The sequence below is a fragment of the Vulpes lagopus genome, chromosome 2 (genome assembly GCF_018345385.1).
Source record: "Vulpes lagopus strain Blue_001 chromosome 2, ASM1834538v1, whole genome shotgun sequence".
In the NCBI taxonomy this organism is placed as follows: Eukaryota; Metazoa; Chordata; class Mammalia; order Carnivora; family Canidae; genus Vulpes; species Vulpes lagopus.
In genome coordinates this window covers 114,497,275-114,519,940 of record NC_054825.1, presented here as the reverse complement: position 1 = coordinate 114,519,940, position 22,666 = coordinate 114,497,275, and the positions used below count along the sequence as shown (strand labels likewise).

Here is a 22,666-nt window from a genome sequence, read left to right as displayed (position 1 = left end):
TTATTAATGTATTCCTTTGTAATCCCTTATAATCTAGTAAATTGCTAATCTTTCAATTGTACTAAATGATGCTTATGCCTCTTTGAAACGATGCTTGGGCTTCATTTTCCTGCTCCCTTCACTCTGCTTCCATGTAGTCTCTGCGCTTATCTGCTGAATATCTGGATGAGAGAGATGGTCTCAGAAATAGCCCATTCTTGGGTTAGTTCCTCCTCCATCTGGTCCATCTCCCTTTCCAGCTGCTGCTGGCTATTCCCTAAACATCACTTCCTCTATTTTATTCTTTACTCAAATATCTTCAGTGAGTTTCTGTTTCCTATCATATCACCTCTTCATCATTACATTGGAATTTAGTAAAAGTATTGGCAGAGTTATTTTATAGTCTTTGTATTTTCATTTTCATCTTTTTTAACTTGCATCTTCCAATGTGTCTGACACAAAATACATGCTGAATATATAATTACTATACAGTGGAAATTTGGTTCTTAATTTTCAAGACTTACATCCAAACATTTCTTAAAGCTGTTTTGTTTTTTACTTCATCCCAAGCCCTTATTAATTTCACTACCCTTTGTACTCTTCCAATATTACTATAGCAAGTAATACAACATTTATTGCTTTTCTCATGATTTGTTGCTGTTGCAAAATTCTTCTGCTCAATTAATTAGCTCATAAACTACATGCTACTAAGCACGCTACTGAGCAAATGGTAGCAACACTCTGACAAGTCCACAATTCATTGTTTATTGTTTGCTGAAAACAATTCCACAGTTTGTCTTCACCAAATTACATCATGATGGATAATGGGCATTTGGGGCTTACAAATCCTTTAAGAATGTACCTGGAATCACAGTATAACCCAATCCTTAATACAAATAATCTAAGGGCTGTTGTAAGATGATAGGAAAAGCCTGTGAAGTTAATAGAGGTTTGCCATTACAGGCCATGAGTCCTACTACAGACCTCTCAGCTAAGACATATGATAAAGAAAAAAAAAATAGAGTTAGATAGATGGTGTATCAAATTTTCTTAGCTCATATGGAATAAATTCCTCACTTTTAAATTTCTCTTTGCTTTCAGATGATCCCTGCTTTCAGATGATCATTTGCTCTCAGTTTCTAAGCCACATACTTGATTAAAGACTGCTTCCAAATCTGCAGAAGTTCAAACAGTCTATCAGCTACAATTTCCTTAATATATATATATGAATGGATATGATATGGAATGGATTCTTGAATTGCGATGTTTTGACCAACCATCTTTAGTCTTTAATTCAATATCCAAAGGAGCTTCACCTGAAAATCCCAAGCATTTTTTCAGAAACAGTAACAGCTCTGAGAGCAATCGAGCCTTTAAAAATATTTTCGTACTTTATTTCTTTCATTTCTTCTTATCTTTCTTAAATAAAGTGGGAAAGCATTTATAATCTCCATTCAGTTACATAGAATTCAAATACTGCTATGTAACAGAAATCATCACACTAACGCACAGGATTGAAAGTCAAGCAACTTTGGTCTAGGCTGAATTGAATTAAGTCTTGACCCTGTAAACATTTCCATAGGAGGTAGTACATACACATTTGACTTTTGGTCAAATAAGGGATAGTAAACAATGATTCTGAGACCCTAATAAATTAAAGTTATTTTAAAGGCATTAAATATTTTTCCTTTTATAGACCAAATATGAAACAGCACACAGATTTTTCAATAAATTAGGAAGCAAAATATTAAATCTTCAGAGTTGGAATGTTTGCATCTTCAAAGCTCCACTGGTTCCATTTGATAATGTTTGAAACTATAATTAATAATGAGATCACATTTTAAACAATTTGTGGGCAAGCAAAGTCTGCAAGTATCTCCACTCATTATGGAGTTGTCCAAAGTTTTGTAACAGTGACTTGAAAAACAATGTTTTGTCACTGTATATTCCATTTTCTTTACCCTGATAGTAATCTGAGTGAATAGTAGTTGAGCAGTAGAGATTTTTGGTTTCAATCCCCACCCAACACTGTTGGTTTAAGTGCCTCCAGCTGCTGTTCCCATGAACACAGTGTTGATGGGTGGTAAAGAAGACACCATTTCTCTACCATTCGCTCCATGGGAATCCAGGGTCTCTTGAGCTGGATACTGACTGGAAGTTCCATACATACACTGAGATGAGGAGGAAGGAATTGGGGTTTGCAAGCTGGATGCTGTAAAGGAAAATATAATCAGCAATTGAATATTGACTGACATTTTTTTCTTTGCAAGTGCCACTCACTTTAAGCCTCTATATTTATGTTTGCATTGATCACACATATTTATTCTATTTTCCTAGAAATTGTTTTTTCTTCTACAGATTTCATGAAGAAAACTCAATTTCAAACTTAAATTCAGACAACCTTATCACCCAAATATATCCCAAATCTACCTCCTCTTTCTACCCATACTTCTTCCATTGTTCAAACCACCATCTTCACCACACTTTCTTACACCATACACAAAAATAAACTCAAAATGGATGAAAGACCTAAATGTGAGGCAAGAATCTATCAAAATCCTAGAGAAAAACACAGACAGCAACCTCTGTGACCTTAGCCACAGCAACTTCTTGCTAGATGTCTCCAAAGGTGAGAGAAACAAGAGCAAAAATGAATTACTGGGACTTTATCAAGATAAAAACTTTTGCTCAGCAACAAAAGCGTCCACAAAACAAAAAGGCAACCTACAGAAAGGGAGAAGATATTTGTAAATATCTTATCAGATAAAGGGCTAGTATCCAAAATCTATAAAGAACTTCTTAAACTCAACACTCAAAGAGCAAATAATCCAGTCAAGAAACGTCAGAAGACATGAACAGACACTTCTCCAAAGAAGACCTACAAATGACCAACAAACACACGAAAAACAGGCTCAACATCATTAAGCATCAGGGAAATACAAATCAAAATACAATGAGATACCACCTCCCACAAGTCAGAATGGTTAAAATTAATAAGTCGGCAAACAACAGATGTTTGTAAGGATGTAGGGAAAGGTGATTCCTCTTACACTGTTGGTGGGAATGCAAACTGGTATAGCCACTCTGGAAAATAGTATGGAGGTTCCTCAAAAAATTGAAAATGGAACTACCCTACAATCCAGAAATTACACTATGTATTTATCCAAAGGATACAAACATACTGACTTGAAGGGGTACACACATCCTAGTATTTCTAGAAGCAATGTCCACTATAGCCAAAATATAGAAAGAGATCAGATGTCCATCAACAAATGAATGGAAAAAGATGTATATATGTAGAATGGAATATTACTCAGCCATCAAACAGAATGAAATCTTGCCATCTGCAGTAATGTGGATGGAACTAGATGGTATTATGCTAAGACAAATATTGTATGATTTTACTCACATGTGGAATTTAAGAAACAGATGAATATATGGGAATGGAAGGAAAGATAAAATAAGACAAAATCAGAGAGGGAGATAAACCATAAGAGACTCTTAACTATAGGAAACAAACTGAAGGTTGCTGGAGGGAAGGTGTGGGGGGATGGGGCAATTGGGTGATGGGCATTAAGGAGGGTGCTTGCGGTAATGAGCACTGAGTGCAACTGATCAATCACTATACCTCTGAAACTGATAATACACTGTATATTAACTAATTTATTCTAAATTTAAAAAACAAAAACAGGGCAGCCCAGGTGGCTCAGCGGTTTGGCACCACCTTCAGTCCAGGACCTGATCCTGGAGACCTGGAGTCAAGTCCCACGTCAGGCCCCCTGCATGGTGCCTGCTTCTCCCTCTGCCTGTGTCTCTGCCTCTCTCTCTCTCTGTGTCTCTCATGAATAAATAAATAAATAAAATCTTAAAAAATAAACAATAACAAAATACCCACCATCTTCTCCTACCTGGACCAACACAGCAGCCTCCTAACTGATCTCATGACCTCACCTTTGCCGCACCTTCTCATTCTGCAGGGAGCTTCCAGGTTAATGTCGCTCAAGTATACAGTAAATTGTCACTCTCCTCAAATGGTACAATGACTTCCCACTACGCTTCCTGCCCTTATTCACAACATCTTCTGTGAACTGGTCTCTGGCCACTGATTTATTTTTTACACTTTTTTCATTCACTATGCTCAAAACACACTGGCTTTCTTTCTGCCCACTGAATTTTCCTTGTTCCCATTTCAGAGACTATGCACTTGTCATTTCTTCTGCCTAGAACTCCATCCTCAGCCCTTTGTGTCATTGCCTCCTCATCATTCAGCTTTCAACTCTAATATCCCTGCCTCAGGATTCCTTTCCCAACTACCTGACTGAAAGCAGTTTCTCCATCATTATTTGTCATTTTACCCATTTAATTGACTTCAGAGTATCCAACATTATCTTCGTAATGCATTTGTCTATATACCCATTGCTCTATCTCTCTTCATTAGAATGTAAACTTCTTATAGTCAGGAATTCCATCCCAATTGCCACCATAACCTCAATGCCTAGAATGAAGTTTGGCACATGTTAGTAAGTTCCTGAGAATCTGACCAACTGGCTCTCTGACACTGCATTTCCTGCATGTGTGGGATTGCTGTTTTTCTCATTTTTCTGACTACCTTCTTCGCTGTCCCTGAAAACCAGGCTTTACAACTAAGGAAGCAGACAGTGGGTCCTCCCTTCACTCAGAAGCCCTCTCTGCCATTTACCTGTAAGCCACCTCTGATGACTAGAGCTTAGAATCCATCCTACACCCAAGCTATGTTCCAGCAAAGCTTCCACTATCTCTACAGGTAAACAGAACTAATAGTAACAATAGCAACATGATACATTTTAGCCTCACGGTGAGGAAACTTCCTGAAGTGGAATTTTCTGCTTCATTAGAGTAACCTAGAAGCAATGACCATCTGCAGATAACAGGAGATGAGCTGCTAGATTCTGCTCAGGGAGCATCTGTAATGGTCACGGGAAGGGAAGAGGTGCTTCCTATTGAGTTATTGGAAAAGCACACTAAGGAGGAGAGATGGAATGTGTCTCCTTCTCCCTTATGCTCCCATTGGGTGTTAAAGCCCTTTACTTATCCTAGCTTGAAATCCATTTCATTTGAAGATTTCAACCATCGCATATAAACATTAACACTCTGCCTTGACACTTATATGCATCTATACTTGCATGTGATCCCTTATTCCTAATACAGGAAACTGCTTCTACCCATGTATTTTGCCCCTTTTTTTCCAACTCACTGATGTGTGGAGTTCCTACTATGTGGCAGACACTTAGCTGGGTACTGCTAACACATCTAGTACAAGTCTCAGGATTTTCCCAGGGAGAGCAACCCAGTTAGAAGAAGATGCGAGGGGACTTCATGGCAAACACACAGTTTTGTTCATTTTTTCCTTAAACCGTATGTAGCAGAACAATAAAAGGAGCAACATTTTCTGCAAAGCTGTCTAATCACATTTTACATATTATTGAGAAAATGACAGTAACCTCTATCACAAATCACCATTATTTTAAACCTGGAGTGGTTTAGGGTACTGCTGGAGATTATGGGGTCCAAAGACACCTCTTGGCACTGCCCCTGCATCCAACAGTGAATCAGAAAGAGGGAGAAAAAGACATCATTACTGATTTCATAAAAGGTAAAGTCTTTAGACTATGGCTGATGGGTTATATTTCTTTTTTGCAAACATAAAAGGTGCCAGCTATTCTCTTTTAAAGAATAACAGATTTAGCAGTAGGCTGCACAGTGACATATATACTGAGAACGGGGAAGACTATTATCAATAGATACAAAAATTAGACTTCAGATCCAAAGGGATGGATCACCCGTGAGAGCATGAGTGCTCAGCTCACTTCAACAGTCACCCTCCAGAGCAAAACTACATACCTGATGTTCATAGCTTTTTAAAATGTCTCCAAGAACTACTAAAATAATTTACCTACTACTGGAGTTCGACACGCAACGGAAGGCGATGTGTCTGCGTAAAACGAGCTGGTCTGCTTTCTACTACTGTCATCTAAAATGTTAAGTGGATCGTGGATGTCACTGTAGGGAGGCAGTGAGCGAACACTGCTGATGACGGAAACGTGTTGATTCACCATCGATCCAAGCCTATGAGACTCTGGGTAGTTTATGTTACTTCCATAGTATCCTAGAACAGAAAATGTCAAGAATGTTCTGTTCACTTATTACAAAAAATATTACAGGAAGGGAAAAGGGACAAGGCAATAGAGTAGAGCCCTAAAGATATTGCATTATAAACATGACATTCACAGCTACATTTACTATAGAATTGGATTTGTGCTTGTATAATGGATATGGTTCACAATGCTGGCTTTTTATTTTTAAAAAATACAAAGGAGTTATTCTATTGCTAATTTTCAGATAAAAGACTACATCTCTCTCATATTCTCCTCATCTAAATTAACAAGATCTTCTTTTAAAGAAAAAAAGCACTACTAACCTCTCGCAAAGATTACACTGCTTGTCAAATACCAGTTGTATCTACAGAATTGTGTTTCTGGAAGAAGGACTGGCCTACATTTAGGAAAGAGGACGCAGAGCTGCTTTGGCAGCTGAAGTCACGGATCTTTCCAACTCCCTAAACTTTAAGTGTTTTATCAGACTAACAGGGAGCACTGTTTGCGTCCTAAGCTGTAAGATCTGCTGCTAGTTCTCTAGAAGAAACATTATTCAATAGGAATATTTTCAAAGGACAAAACATTCTTCTTTTGGGCTTATTAAGGGAGATCTCAAACACACGTTTGACCTAATATTTTTATCATTTGGGGATTTAGAAGGGCAACTTTAAAAAAACCACAAGAATTAGATATATGTTTGTATATGAAAGAAATGAGCTTCAAACGCCTAACATTCCATGATCTTTAGAAACTTTACATGGGATGACATGCTGCTCAGCAGAGGTAGAGCTCAATGTCTGATTTTGCCTTACTGCCATCTCAAGAACCAGGAAAAATTCTTTAAAATTTCAATACCATTAGGTGAATTCGGAGGCAATGTTGCTCCTTGGCAGCTGGCAGCCCCTGTGTTGCTCAGAAAATTGAAGCTTCCTGTATTTAAAAACTGCATGCTGTGTGAATCTTGGCTGTGTGAGGATGGTCCATAGCTGGAAGGTGGTCGAGAATTATATGGAGACCCAGCACAGCTGCCACTGAAGAAGTCTCTAGAAAGCTGCTGTTCACTCCAGGCCATGCATCGACCATGCTCAGGGCGATGAGGATAGAGTCCTGATGGGGGGTGAGGCTGTGCCCTAAACACAGTCTGATAGTTAGAGTTGGTCCCATAAAAGTCATGGTTGCTTTGAGGGTGGGTAGGATAGATGGACTCTGGGAATGTTGAGCAGTGTGAGGGGGCTGACAGGACTGGGCCCACACTTGGAGGTCTCCCCGCCATTGGCCCTTGGTTAATGACACTTCCTCGGCTCGCCATGGCTGGAGAAATGGGGGGTGTCATCAGATGACCAGTGCTCTGGGAAAGCTCCATTTGACCTGGAAAAAAATTACTGCAGCATTCACCAGTGGCATATTAAAACAGATGGGTGCACATCTTTAAAAATTATTCAAAATATTTATTAATATTTTTCCTGATTTGGTTCATTCCTATTCTCTAAAAACAACAGAACTAGGGAACACCAAAAACCTAGGTTTCAAAGATACCATCACAATACATAAAAAAATAAATAAGTAAATAATAAAACCATCACAATACATGTCTATTTCACAACAGTGAAGACTTTTGGAGTTAGTAATTATGCATGAAAGTTTGGGAAGGCCTCATGCTTCCATGGTTAGAGCTCAAGCATGGGAAGGTCAAGGGCTCTGCTCTTTACATTTTCCATAATTAAAAAACAAGCTGAATGCTAACTGGTTTGATTTTTAGGGTAAAAGAAAAAGGCAATAAGGTCAAAATGGCATGGCTTCAAAGAAGCCAATTCAAAACATCATGCAAACACCACTGATGAACAATGGAGTTTTGATGCCACCAAGTTCCTTGGTGTCTGATTCTCCATTGGTGGAATTAGGCCCCTGAACTGAAAGGCCTTCCAGGATTAAAATTCTGTGTGTCCAATGAAATTATATCTGTGAATTAAGGCAAGTAGTGGACTTACAACAGTATTATCTAGTAGTGAGTACAAGCCACTAAACATTCAGACTGACACAACAGGGACTCCAGACCAAAGAGGAAAATTATTGTAGTGATTATCCTAAAATGACCAAATCTACTTTTTAATGGGGGAGAAAGAAAATCTTCTCAAAAGCCAAAAATAAATAAGAATCCCATTTTTTTGACTCTTAAGGCATCTTCAGAATCTTATTTATGCCTACTCTAATTTTTTCTTCCACTGAATGAAGACAACTCATTATCTGTACTTTCAATATAACGAAACGACCACCTCACAGTGTAGTACCTATGTTAATAGTGGTATTGATAAAAGCATGAATGACAAATGATGAAAATCACAAAAATATTATAAAGCTTTAATAGAAACGTAAATCTTTTAAAATCTTGCAATGGCTAGATGTTATCAGTTTTGAAGAAAACAAAGGAGATGTGGTGAGGCCCAAGCATTTCACAGCATACCTGTGAGTGGCATGTTGTCTGTATTCCCAGCAGGGAATGGGTGCAGAGCAGAGGGTAAGCCTCCGGGGTGACTGGATGACAGAGGAAGATAGGTTGTTTCCACATGGCTTTCATTCTTCACAGTGTCGCTGGAAACGGTGCTGCCTTTATTACGGTTGGCCAGAAAGCATGAACTTGGAGAAGCAGTGAAGGCAGCTTTACTTGCATCTGGAAAGATTTTTTTTTAATGGGAAAGCTAACATCATTCCCATATTCCTAACAAATAAGGCCAAGAAAAGGAAACTGAAAATGTTTTAGGGTTGTGTCATAAATCTGGCAACTGCAGAGAAATATCTTCCATGGGAAACGAGGCTGGCAGATGTTTGGTCATGGCAGTGGTGCTGGGGTTTAGTGGTCATTGTTATCTGCACAGTTGTGAGTGTGAAGTGTGTTCTGAGGAGCACTTAGGAATCTACTCTGGAGTGGACAGACTTCAAAATGCAAGTCATCACATCTCAAACTGAAATGTTCTCTTCCTTCTCTAAACTTCTATAGAGGGGATCCCTGGGTAGCTCAGCAGTTGAGCGCCTGCCTTCGGCCTAGGGTGTGATCCTGGAGACCAGGGATCTTAAAAAATTTAAAAAAATAAACTTCTATAGAACTTATTTCTACACCATTTATATAAGGTGGTGTACCACAGGTGTTGTCATGAATTATGGTTTTTTTTTTGTTATAATCACCTCTCTACCTTCGTGTAAATTCTCCCAAGAACATCAATTTTATATCCTCCAGAGCTTCCAGTAAACTCCTTTGACTACTCTATGTGTAAATGGTGGAGAGAAAAACTAGTGTTCCAATAGTGTTGACACACTCTGTTAGTTGTGACACACTCAGGGAAAAAACTGAGACTTATCGACCCACTCAACGTGTACTTACAAATTCTTGAATTTAGGTTTAAAGAAAGAAATATGCAAAAAATAAGATATACATTTTAAATTACCTGAATTTTTCATATACTTGTCCAATAAATTCTGTAACTCCTGTTCTTTGTCATTATTGAACTGGGTCTCCATGGCAAGGAGAATGTATTCATCAAGAAGCATTCGGATCAAATGGAAAGAACCTTGTTTGTGGATGGGAATGGGGAGAGGGCATTATGAGATGAAAGGAGGGAGAGAAGGAGAAGGAAAGAGAGAGAGAGAAGTCGAGTTATCTTTGTGACCATCTCACAACACTTTACAAGGAGCAACTGAAATAAACAAATACTTGTTGGACTTTAAATGACCTGCTAAGACCAACATGCTTAACTTGAGTCTCTAATCTTTCTGTGTACCGCCTGCCCAGCTTACTGTGTGTACTGTCCTGCCAGCTCTTTGGCCACTAATTACATCAAAGGAAAATACGGATGAAAGTGAGACATGCTTTATGCTTTAAGAGGGCACACATTGGAGTGTGATAAGCTTTAACCTGGGGAGAATGAGCTCTACTCTGCTCTATTTCTGTTTACTTTGTACTAAATAATTAGACAATGGCCACCATGGTCTGAAAAAAGTACCAAGAAAGATGTCTTTCTGGCCTGAAACAAAGTTCTCTTTGGTTTGGAAAAAAAACAAAAGAGTCATTTTCATTTGGAAGTTGTCCTGGAAAATCTTAAACTTCTTTGGACTATTCCACCGATTTCCCAACAAAAGTCTGGTTTCATAATAAAGTCAGGCTTCGATGTTGTATATTTTAAGAAACCTTACATATAAGCAAGATATTTCAAATAATAGGCTCAATATGTTTTATTCATCCTTCCATGCAAGTTCACTGATTTTATCTAATTCTACTGAGAATTAAATAAAAACAACCTAGTTAACTATAACCTATTTATAATTTGAAGATTTCTAGAAAAGCAACTACTACTAAATGCAGAAGTACTGTTCATGAGCTAGCATCATAGCTGCAAACTAAGAATCCCAGAAATTTTAGGAAAATGAAAGTATTCAATTTCTGGAAGATCTGACTTGACTCAGTTTGTTGCACAAGTCAAATCGATCAGGAAAGATGTTTCAGAAACATATAAGAACATGTCTTCTCGGCTGCTCTTTGATTCTCAGAGTGCAGTTATGTGGTTCCTGGAAAAGATGCAAAAATTTGCCATACTTCAATGGGTAGTGCCTTTGGAAAATAATGTACTAATTATTGTTTACTTGTTTAACAAAAAATAATTTATCCAAGCACTAATAGGATGTAATGATAATAGCTCCTATTCATTGTTTACTGGGTACTAGACTGTGTTTATATATATATATATATATATATATATATATATAATATAATATATATAATCCCACTGTGTTTATATATATAAAATCTCACTAAAGTGCCTACACAACCCAATAAGAGGAGTATTTATCCTCTTTTCTTTTGTGCTTCAAGTTTTTATTTAAATTCTAGTTAGTTAACATACAGTGAAATATTGGTTTCTGGAGTAGAATTTAGTGATTCATCACTTATATAGAACACCCAGTGCTCAACACAACTAGTGCCCTCCTTAATACCCATCCCTCATACAGTTCATCCCCACCCACATCCCCACCAGCAGCCCTGAGCTGCTCTATAGTTAAGAACACTCTAGAGTTAAGAATATCTTATAGTTTGCTTCCCTCTCTCTTTTTTTCCTTCCCCCACATTCATCTGTTTTGTTTCTTAAATTCCACTTATGAGTGAAATCATATGGTATTTGTCTTTCTCTGACATTTCACTTAACATAACACCCTCTAGCTCCATCCATGTCGTTGCAAATGGCAAGATTTCATTCTCTTTTATGGCTGAGTAATCTTCCATTGTATATATATACCACATCTTCTTTGTCCATTCATCAGCCGAAGGCCTTTGAGCTCTCTCGATAGTTTGGCTACTGTTGATAATGCTGCTGTAAATATTCATCCCCTTCTATAGGGAGCAGAGCAACTTGAGTAAAAACCAAGCCAGAGAGAAGCAGTATTAGGATGTAACTCTGCATGCAGTCTGACTCCAAAACCCAGGCTCATAACTACCATTGTCTACTGGCTCCATAGATTTGAGAAATTACAGTGCCACATGTTTAAAAACTGCTAGGGAATGCAACTGGAGAGTGAATGATGTATTCAGGTAGGAAGAGCTTTATCAAGCACATAGGATACCAAAACTGGATGCATTGTTCAAGGTGAGGTTATGCATCACTCGAGCACCAAAAAAGCTCCACTTAAGCAGAAAGTCTTGAGCCCTCTTCTTTAATGATCTTCCATTTTGTTTGCTGGTCTACAAGGAAGAAAATGAAACTATAAAATCTGTCATCTCATTACTACATGCATCCTTCATAAAATCAAGGGGTTGATAAGCTGTCTGACAAACAGACAGGTGGCATGACATGAAATTTTTTTATCAGATATAGTGATCTATCTGGGGAATTTAATGCTCGTCTCTCTTTGTTGTCATTATTAAGGTTAATAGATCTTCATTCCATATGGTTTTGTTACCTAACAGAACTGGGCACCAAAATAAAATAATTCACAAAATATTTTATCTCTTCATTTTCCTTTGACAGAACTTTAAAAAGAACAGAAGGTGAAGTGTCAAAGAAGGGTTATATATTTCTGTGAATGATTAACTCTGACTTCTCTGGTCCTGAATGATAATCTGTTTTCTTTCCAGGAGAAAAAAAGTCCCTACGCTACAACCGTTTCCTTGATATGGAGTGGCTAACACTGACTGGTGATGGATCTATTTGCTCTTATTGCCTTGTTTCATGATGGATGGCTTGAGGGTTAAGTGAAAGAGTTGAAAAAACATAGAAAACACAAAATACTGCACTCTCAGAATTTAAAAATGGAAATACTTAAAACCACATTTTCTGCCAGAATTTATGAAAATTTACTTTTTAGAAAAGGGCCAAATCTGTCCAGCTTTTATCTTTCACTACTGAGGTAACTCTGCTGTAGCATTATTGACTGACAGGGAAGGCATAATATCTGGCAGTCCTTTGTCAAGAAAAGACAAATAGAACTCTATTCTAGAGTTCTAGAATAGAACCCAACACTCTCAAATCTGGCCTATTCCTAAATTGATATTTGGGCCACCTTATTTGCAAGTCTTCAAAAGCTCTTCAAAGCATTTTTACACACAACCATCCCTCCCCCACCACTCAAGAAATTACAGCCAGTTTAGCATTTACCATTAACAAAAGTTCTATTTTGTGAACCTATCATTGAAAATACCTTAATAACTCTCTGCTCTACCACGGTATCCAACCATTCAATAAAAGCCTCCACAGTGGCATTCTTCTTAAGAAGATCTTTCAGTTCTTGGAACACTGTGATAGAGTCATCTACCACATTAAAACAAAACAAAACAGAACACCAGATCATTACTCTACTTTGAATCCAAGAGAAAACCTAAAACTAGAAATCACTAAGAATTTTATGCATAAAAGGGAAAGACAGGTGAAATTAAATGTGCCAAATTATTTCATATCCTGAGAACAAGTAACACAAAAATCCTTAGTTTTTTATTCTTCAAAATTTTTAATAATAACTATATGTATCTTGGTACACACTGAAATATGGGCTATATATTATATAAGTATGTATACCCCGGGAAACAGTAAGTTGTCATTTGCAATTGATTATTCAGTCTGAATCTAAAGCTTTCATTAAATGCAATAGATTCATTGAAAGCTAATGAATGACTAAGCTAAAGTTGCTGATTTCCTGCTTTTTCAACTGTCCTTTACCTTTAGGAAAAAATTTTGCACTGTGAAATCGAGCCACTTACATGAATAATCTTTTACCTTGTAAAAATTAAAGGGGCCATTTAGGGCTATCACTTATTAAAGAGTTTGAAGTTTACTGAATCCCAAAGGCTAATATAATTTTATGCTAGGAAATGGAAAGAAGGGCTGATGTTGGACCACCCCAGAGAGCAGCCCATCATTTGTGCAACAGCCTATCAGAAGCTGCACTTCTTGTCCTTTCAGAGAGAGAGCGGGGAAAGAATGGATTGCTATCCCTTGAAAACAGAGTCTGGTTGTCTAGTCATGCATATTGGCTGGGTAACCTCTGTCAGATGGTCCAAACTTGAGCAGGGAATTTCTGCTTTGAAAAACAGTATTGGGTTGACATATTATTTTGATATCCATTATATACCATATGATGCTAAGAGTGTAAAACACACAGAAATGTGTACGAAGGTAATGTAAAACTGGAAGAAAACCCACAATACTAAAAAACATTTTCATTATTTCCAGGTTATATCTAGGCAATGAGATTATGAATGGCTTTTATTTTCCTCTTAATATGTTTTATACTTTCCAGGTTTTCCAAAGTTCTGTAGCTACAACTGTTTTCAAGTACAAGACAATTTTTTTAAATTAAAAGGTTTCTATAAACCAAGGTTTATCAAACAGATATTTTGTAGTCTAAGGGGACTACAGGTCCCCTTAGGTGCCAACCCCACCCCATCAAAGACTTATCCAGCCCAAAAAATCAACAGTGCCAAGGTTGGGAAACCCAGCTCTAAACTTACGTTCAGTGTAGATATCAGACTCAGTGTCTGTGCTGCCAGAAATGGTGAGAAGGGCCTGTGATCCAATACTATTCAAGTCAACCTTTTCAATATCAGATACCATAGAATTCACAACATGCTGGTCAAAGAGAGCTGGTCTGGCGATCTGCATAAAGAAAGTAAAAATAGACACTAAACCATATTATTGATAGTCTATCTAAAGGAAAGTTTTGGCTTCTAGAAAAATAGTTCCTTGAGAGAAGAGTATCATAAATGTTTCCTCATTTTGAAACTAAAAGCAATAGTTGAAACTCATGATCATCTCTGTTATAGCTTTGAAAACTATTTTTGAAATTAGAAAATGAATTTCTTATCCATGATCATACAATTAGGATTTCACAATGTTACATTTCTTATCTGGAACTAGCCCAACCAAGCCTTTTAAAATTTAGAGAACTAGGGATCCCTGGGTGGCACAGCGGTTTGGCGCCTGCCTTTGGCCCAGGGCGCGATCCTGGAGACCCGGGATCGAATCCCACGTCGGGCTCCCGGTGCATGGAGCCTGCTTCTCCCTCTGCCTGTGTCTCTGCCTCTCTCTCTATCTCTCTGTGACTATCATAAATAAATAAAAATTAAAAAAAAAATTATAAAAAAAAAATTTAGAGAACTAGAAATTTTTTCAAAGCAAACAATCATGTGAGAGGATGGAAAGTATATTTTAATGATATACAAACATACAAACAGTGATTTAAGAATTACATTTTCACCCTATGTAAGACAGCCAAATTTGTAGTTAGTTTAAAATGTGTGGTTTGTGGGTTTCACAACATCAAATATCACATGGGCTCAGTCCTCACAACTTTAATCTTTTATTAACTGGATTCATATAGCTAATAGTTTTGCATATTACACTGCTTTCAGAAGCTTTGTGGTTTCTGACTTTTTATTCTGAAATAATATTAAATTTATTTTAAAAAAGTTGCAAAGAGAATGCAAAATATTTCCAAATGTTCAGCTTTTCCTAATTTTATCATCTTACCTAACCATTGTTTATTGCCAAAATCAGGAAATCAGCATGCTACAAAACTGGTAGTAATTCAATTTTCCCACTAATGGTTTGTTTTTTGTTTTTTGTTTTGTTTTGTTTTGTCCTAGCATTCACTCTGAGGTCTCACATTGCATTTAATTATTTTCTACTTGGTCTCCAATCTCAAAATTTCTTATTCTGCTACCTGATAATTCATTTTTTATTTGATCACTCAAATACCAACATACCTGAGCAAGGTGTAAGAAAGATGTTTGTCTTTTCAGGGAAGATACAAATCTTCGCACAATAGGTATCTTCTTATCAGTTAGAGCTTCTGGCAAGTTTTCCAAGGATGAAACAACCCACTGTTCCCAATTTTTAGCAAAATTCCTTATATCTGCTAATAAGCTACACACAAAAAAACATTACATATTAAATGCTAAATTGTTTAAAATGCATTACGTAAATGCAGTTTAACGGAGGTATACTGTTATTCTATGATTCCAAGAACATGACTTTGAAGTCAGATAGATTCAACCTAGGTCTGCCATTTATCTCCTTGGTCAAAATACTCAATTGCTTCAAGCTCTGTTTTCATCTAGTAAATAAGAATAAGATTAGTATCTATATCACAAGATTATTATATATAAATAATTCATGGAAATTTATCCAGTCAAATCTGGTATACAGAGGGTAACCAATAAATAATACCTTATTATTAATATTAGCTCATGGTTCAGTCACTTTCTATAAAATATTTCTGGGAAAATGTAAGTATGCACCTGATTTTGCATATCTTGGCTTCTTGACAGACATCACATAGGGATCATAATTTCATTTCAGGTATTTACCATTAGTTCCTAGTAACCTATTCCTATAATCCAAATATAACTGTGGGATACATTATCAAAAATGTACTATAGGACCCTATTTAGAAAACTGCAAATGTTGGTTGTGTATATACACAAACATTTATATGTAAACACAAAAATTTAAAAATCAGTCAACAATCTATACACTATATCTCAACAAAACAGATCTAAATTTACATTTGGGATGCTGCGCACACACTGGCAAGCAGTAACATGATACAGGAAAAAGACTGAAGCAGAGTTCAATAGCCCTCAGTTAAAATTCTGGCTCTGTTTCTTACGAGTTAACTGACTCTGGGCATAACTTCATTCTGCTGCCAGTTTCCTCATTTGTGAATATGGGATCATAATAGCTACTGGGAAATAGTCCGACAAGTTGTGTTTTTAAAAAATAAATTGTTCAATGATAAGGAATTAGTTAAATATAGTATTTTTCAGATGCTGGAAATCTATGCAACCATTTAAACAGATAACATTGATCTATATTTGTTGATATGAAAGATTTTCACAGTATACCACACTAGTATATATACTATGATTCCGTTAAAGACTTTATATATTTACAGATATTCTTAGAAAAGTCTATGAGATAATAACCTAAGACATTACGAATTTGGAGAGATTATGAGTGGTTTTTTTTTTAATGCATTTACCCATTTTTTTTTCATTTTCTACAATGAACAATTTGCATACTTAAGAAATAAATACATAAATAGTCACTTCAGGCTGGTTGTAGGAATTAAGTGAAATAATTTATGTAGTCTCAAAGCCCATATTATGTTTAATAAAGGCCAGCTATTATTACTATTAGTTGCATGGCTGGAGATCTGCCACTAATTAAGTACAGCCATTCTGCTGTGACATGGAAGTATTAAGAGTACTTAATTTAGAGCTCAGATTATATGTTTAAAGATTACATATTGATAACTGAAAAAACTACTGATCAGAACAATACTATTATATAAATAAATAAAATAATCTATAGGAAAAAATAATTCAAAAGTTTCTTTTATCAATCATTATGCATTTACTGAGCATCAACTATGTCCATCTGACACATATTTATGCCCCAGAATACTAAAATAAATTTAACTTTTTCATTAGACTTTGTTTACAAAGAAAAATTTGGCTTTTTATTTTCAAGTTTTTACTGTTCACACATCAGAAAGATTTTGCGAAAAATCTTCAGGCATCATTTCGAGATTTTTTTAATTGAAGTATAATTGACAAACATTGTATTAGTTTCATGGGTACAACATAGTGATTTGAAATTTGTATACATTGTGAATTGATCACCACAACAGTCTAGGTACCATCTGTCATCAGTTGCCAGAGAAGACACGGGTGGGGGCAAAATGGGTGAAAGGGATCAAAAGGTACAAACTCCCCTGGATGGAGAATACAGTCTATTTGAGATCTTATTCCTTTGTTAAAAGAAGGTGGTAAGTCCATTATGCTACCTTCTGATTTTGCAGTTAAGACCAAAGTTAATAATAAAGATTTAAAAAGTTCTTATAATTTTTATCACTGTGGTTATTTTCCATCAATTACCCCCATTTATCTTCCTCTGGCCAGTTTCCATTGAAGAACTTCTCAGTATTTCAAGGGCAATGACACCTAAATATTTATTTTCCACTTGGACATCTCTCAGATTAAAAGGATTTCAGGATTGTTCCATCAATTATGTTCATCAAGGTTTGAATATAAGGATTGAGGCACATCTTCTAGCTAATACAAAGGGACAGGAGCAGGAAAATAATCTTGATAAACGAATGAATTTCTATTTAATGTTTTATTTTAATACAATGGGTAGGGTTAAACCCTACAGTAAGAAACTATCACATTTTATTAACTGAACCTACCTTTCAGGCATTTCTTGCATTGTTGCAGGAATGAGTACATCTGTAAGAACCTTAATCACAGCAAAAGAGAGTTAACATAAATTCTTAGTATTTTTGTAGAAAGACACTTAGTTGTCAATTAATTTTTATTCCCAGCTTTCTAGAGAATAATATATTAACTCATTTCAGGAGGTTACATTTTTACCTCTAAAATGAATGTATGTGTGAGGTGTGTGTGTGTGTGTGTGTGTGTGTGTGTGTAAGAAAGGTGGAATGGCAGGGTGGGGGACCTAGAAACATTGCAATAGTAGGTTAAACAAGTACCACTAATACACTGGGTCTGGAGAGTTAATTGTCAGAACAGAAAGGATACAGAAAGAAAGGGCTAGACTTAGGAATGAGATGGGTAGGACCTGAAGAAAAGTAGGTAATGCTCACTGATCCCAGCTCAAGAAAAACTAGAATAAATAAGGAGGTGGGGACAGAATAGGCTATGAGCAATGTAGATCCACAAGGCTGGCTGGTAAACTGAGTGGTCCAGCCTGACAAAGAGGACCAAGAGGTCTAGAGGAAAAGATATTTCAAAATGTGGATAGACACTAATCTACAAAGGCCTGTATATCCTACTAGCAAAATGCACATGTATTGCATGTGTATGAGACAGAAATGTATATGCCAGTATGTTCGTTACCAATGAATTGACCTTGGTAATCATGTGCTGTTTTATAGACTAAAAGCCGACCACCCTTTAGAAGATGGAATGAAGACTTGCAGAAACTCATTCTACTGTGCCTCTCTGGGTCCCCTATGAGGACGGAAAACTTAGTTCATTTTCAAGGTCCTTAAATTCAGTACTTTCATGTTGGACTCAAAACAAAAACAAAAACAAAAAACAAAAAAACCCAGACCGTTTGTAAAGAAAAGAGAAAAAGAATACGTGTAAGGATATTTCTTAGAGGTACTGAATGAGAGTCCAAACAGCTTTACTTTGATAGTGATAAATGTGTATGCTTGAGCCCTGGGTCTTTTCTTATGCCCTCTCTAGGAGCCGCCTTATTTCCCTTTTCTGGTTACTTCTTCAGGTCTTAAGCACTGCAATCAGTTACTGCAAACTAAACCTTTTCCCTCTAAATAAAGATATTCCAACCCCCCAGAATGAGACAATCCTTCCTCTCCTTCGTTCTTCTTCCATGTGATCTTGAACAAAAGGTAGAGAATATACTGCACTTGCTCCATCCTCTTATTTTGTAATGAGGGAGGACTGGACAGAGGATGAAAATACGGGGCTCCCCATTCTGGCTCAAGCCTACCTACCAGTTCTTGGTGAGCGAAGTTATTTCTGGTCTGAGTTCAACTAGCTTCTGCTTCACTTCTCTGCAAGGCTGAGATCCTAATAGTAGCAACTAATTGAGGAGGATTTTATTTGCTAAATGCTTAACGGGATTCTAGTTTGGGTTTTCTTGCTAACTCAGATCATGTTTTAAAAGAAAAGTTTTTGGGATGCCCAGGTGACTCAGCAGTTGAGTGTCTAGCCTTTGGTTCAGGGTGTGATCCTGGAGTCCTTGGATTGAGTCCTGCATCGGGCTCCCTGCACGGAGCCTGCTTCTCCCCCTCCCTGTGTCTCTGCTGTTCTCTCTCTGTGTCTCTCATGAATAAACAAATAAAATCTTTTTAAAAATTAAAACTAAATAAATAAATAAAAGGAAAGCTTTTGCTCTCCTCATGACACTTTCACAGGTAAATGCAGACAAACGTAAACGGTGATGGATTTTGTTTGAATGTACACTTACATTAAAATACGTACCTATTAAATACGTACTTATTAAATATTGCTTTCTCATCAGAAAAAATAATATCGTATCTCCAGCCAGAAATAACAAGTGTATTGAAAATATAATGGAAACATTTAGACAGAATGCTCATTAAAAAAAAAATACGTGGTTCACGTTTAAGACACCCCAAGGAGCTTACCTTATAAAGAATTGAGTCACAAACACAGAAAATGTCAATGATAACAGGGTTTTCGAGCAGGGGAAGAAGATGATCAGGCATTCCTTGCCAAAAGTGTAGTAAGAAATGCTGGATCTAGTTATAAAGCAAAAAGCATATACATTAAGATCCTTCCTTAACACAAGCTCATAAAGAACAGGACAAGAATATGAGCAGCAAAGCATTCTTTGTCACCCTTACCTCTTCAAAGTTTCCATTAATTGCATTGTCCAGGATGCACTGGCAGTGAGTTTTATACATCATTATGAGGGTATCAACCTATTTCAAGGAAGAAAACGCTTAACCGAAGAGTCTTTTCAACCCTGCCTTCATTTATTTATTCATTCATTTGTTCATTCTCTTATTCAGCATGCATTTTCCTAAGCTCCTGTTATGTACCAGGAATTGTGCTCTATGTCGAGGAACCAAAAACAAAGGTACAGTCCTTATTTCCAGGAGCTTACTGCTTGTGAAAGGAAAAAGGCAAGCAAACAGACAATTATGGTATGACGTCCCATGAATGATGAAACAGGTGACAGTGCAGGGAGCTGGGAGCCAAAGCAACGTATTTTTCTACCTAAGAAGAAAATTACCTTTGGCTGCAGAAATAAACATAAAATGGTAAAAGGCATCACCTCTTCACAGAGTTTTTGTATTAAGTGGGTGCTTGGGCAGTGTGGCATAGCGGTTTCCAAATCGGGTTCTGTCAGCGAAAATGGAGCACCCAGTTCCCTGCACTCCTGTGCACATGCTGCTCTGTCTCTGAACCCTAAGCTTTTTCTCTTTAAGCAGGGTATGAATCATATATTACCCACATGGCATGAAGAGGATTAAATAAGATTTGGTGCACATAGAGCAGGGCCTGATACACAGTAAGATCCTACTAGCTATTACCTGAAATTAGTAATATCAAGTGACTTGCAAATTTACCCAAAAAAGATTTAAATGGTGTCTATTATGCAGGGAGTGGGGGGTGTCTCTGTTTCCATGTTACCACAGACATTTGGATAGCATAGCTAAAAAGTTGTAAAAATATTCTAAAATTTGCAATGGATTAGAACTAAATAGTGTTTTAACAAATTAGTAATATTCAAATCCAAATGTATTTTATAAGCTAGAAATATGACTCCCTGTTGCCAGCTGTATAGTCTAAGTGAATGAGAACATGGTTCAGGGGTTACAGGTGTGAGCTTTGCCCATGGACTACTACCTGGATTGAATACACAGCTCTGATCTGTCACTTACTAGCTATTTGATGTCAAGCAAGCTACATTAACATTTGCGTGTTTTAAATTCTTCATCTGGAAAACAGAGATGATAATAACAGTAAGTTTCTAATAGGGCTGTTATGAAGACTAAACAAAGTAACACGTGCAGAGTGGTTGGAATAATCCATAATACATGTTGACCGCTGGAGCTATTTTTATCCTGACAGTAACTAGGGTAGTGATGGTGACAGGGGTGTCCTAGTCTAACCCTCTGCTCTCCAGCCTCTATTCTTACAGCCTAGTGACAGCACACATCTTTGTGGTTTAGCTCAAGGCTGTATCACAGTGACGTGCAAATTACTAATCTCCCTGCAAGGAGGTAAGGCACCTCTAGCAGAATATATCACCATTGGTGCAACCGAGACATGCTCTACAGTTTAGGCAATGATATTATATTTTTAGAAAGGTTGCCAAGACATATTTTTTAAAATAAGGATAAGGACAGTATGAAAAATAGAAAGGAATTCGTAACTGCTGTCAAAAATTAGCCCTTTGATTCCTGAAACCTACCGAAGTACAAGGAAGCTTCTATCCTCACAGGCATTTCCATATATTTATACTCATTGATATACAAATCAGCAAAAGTTTTTAATCTTTCTATTGTTGCTCCATTTGCTTATTTAATATTTACATGGTCTTAGGACAATAATTTTTTATTGTAGCATACTTTTACTTCTAAACATAATTATGCCCACTGTTCTGAGACCAGACACCATGGTTATAGAGGGCAGGAGCAGAGGCCAAGTTTATCCCGAGAAAAGTTCTTGAGTATGTGGTGAGGCATGGCAACTGCCTTGAGTGACATGATGATGAGGCAGAAAGTGGCCCCAGCCCCCACCTCACTGGGATCCACTTCTCACTGGGAAGTCCCATCCTTTCTGCTTCAAAAAGGCAGATGCCTAAAGTGCTTAACTTCAGCCTCACCCTTCTTGCTAGAAACTGCCAAGTTACCTGGGGAACTTGGCTACTGGCTACGAAGGTAAAAAGCAGGGTCCAGCTATCTTCAAGGGACAAAGAGAAGTGCTTGTCCCTAGTGCTCATGATGAGGACCACTGGGAATGAACTCAGAAACCAGGTGTTACTTAAGCATCCTGATATCTGAGTAAGAAATGATCTCCAGACCAGTTTCCAGTGGACAGGTAAGGAATTCCTCGGAGACTAGTAGAGAAACTGCAATAAACTAATGGAACATGTCCTCACTTCTCCTTTTCCCTTTGTTGCCCTCCCTGTCCCTCTCTCTCAGAGGGCATATTTACATAGCAAACATCTTCATGATATGTCTGCATGTAAGCAATTCTCTCCACGAAGGGGACTCAACCATGCCCTCCCCCAAAGAACCATGTTCCCTAGAGTGCCACTGATTTCCACAGGCTTCCCCACAGACTGCTACATGTCAGCATGTCCTGGAGATGTCTCAAATCTGAAGTCATAATATCACATATTATCTATAAGGTAAAAAAAAAAAAAGATGTGATAACATTGAGAAATGTGATGGGAGAGGAGAATAGTAGAAAGTGGACATATTCAGGAGACTTGCTTGGAATCAGCATCTGAGAATTACATTCAATATTTTGCCTGTTCTTAACAGGA

At 37.1% G+C, this 22,666-nt stretch overlaps 1 protein-coding gene across 1 annotated transcript in view; it reads right to left on the bottom strand.

Annotated features, from left to right (window-relative positions):
* Positions 1 to 728: 728 nt before the first annotated feature.
* Positions 729 to 22,666, bottom strand: part of RFX6 (regulatory factor X6) — a 54,632-nt gene continuing 32,694 nt past the window's right edge. Inside the window, exons 8-19 of the mRNA XM_041746744.1 lie at positions 20,010 to 20,087; positions 19,791 to 19,904; positions 17,841 to 17,890; positions 15,355 to 15,514; positions 14,101 to 14,245; positions 12,795 to 12,904; positions 11,721 to 11,838; positions 9,554 to 9,676; positions 8,575 to 8,781; positions 6,969 to 7,481; positions 5,912 to 6,124; positions 729 to 2,191 (exon numbers count right to left, since the gene is read on the bottom strand). Of these exons, the coding sequence (XP_041602678.1) occupies positions 2,016 to 2,191; positions 5,912 to 6,124; positions 6,969 to 7,481; positions 8,575 to 8,781; positions 9,554 to 9,676; positions 11,721 to 11,838; positions 12,795 to 12,904; positions 14,101 to 14,245; positions 15,355 to 15,514; positions 17,841 to 17,890; positions 19,791 to 19,904; positions 20,010 to 20,087 (2,007 nt within the window). The 3' untranslated portion in view covers positions 729 to 2,015. The remainder of the gene's footprint in view (positions 2,192 to 5,911; positions 6,125 to 6,968; positions 7,482 to 8,574; positions 8,782 to 9,553; positions 9,677 to 11,720; positions 11,839 to 12,794; positions 12,905 to 14,100; positions 14,246 to 15,354; positions 15,515 to 17,840; positions 17,891 to 19,790; positions 19,905 to 20,009; positions 20,088 to 22,666) is intronic.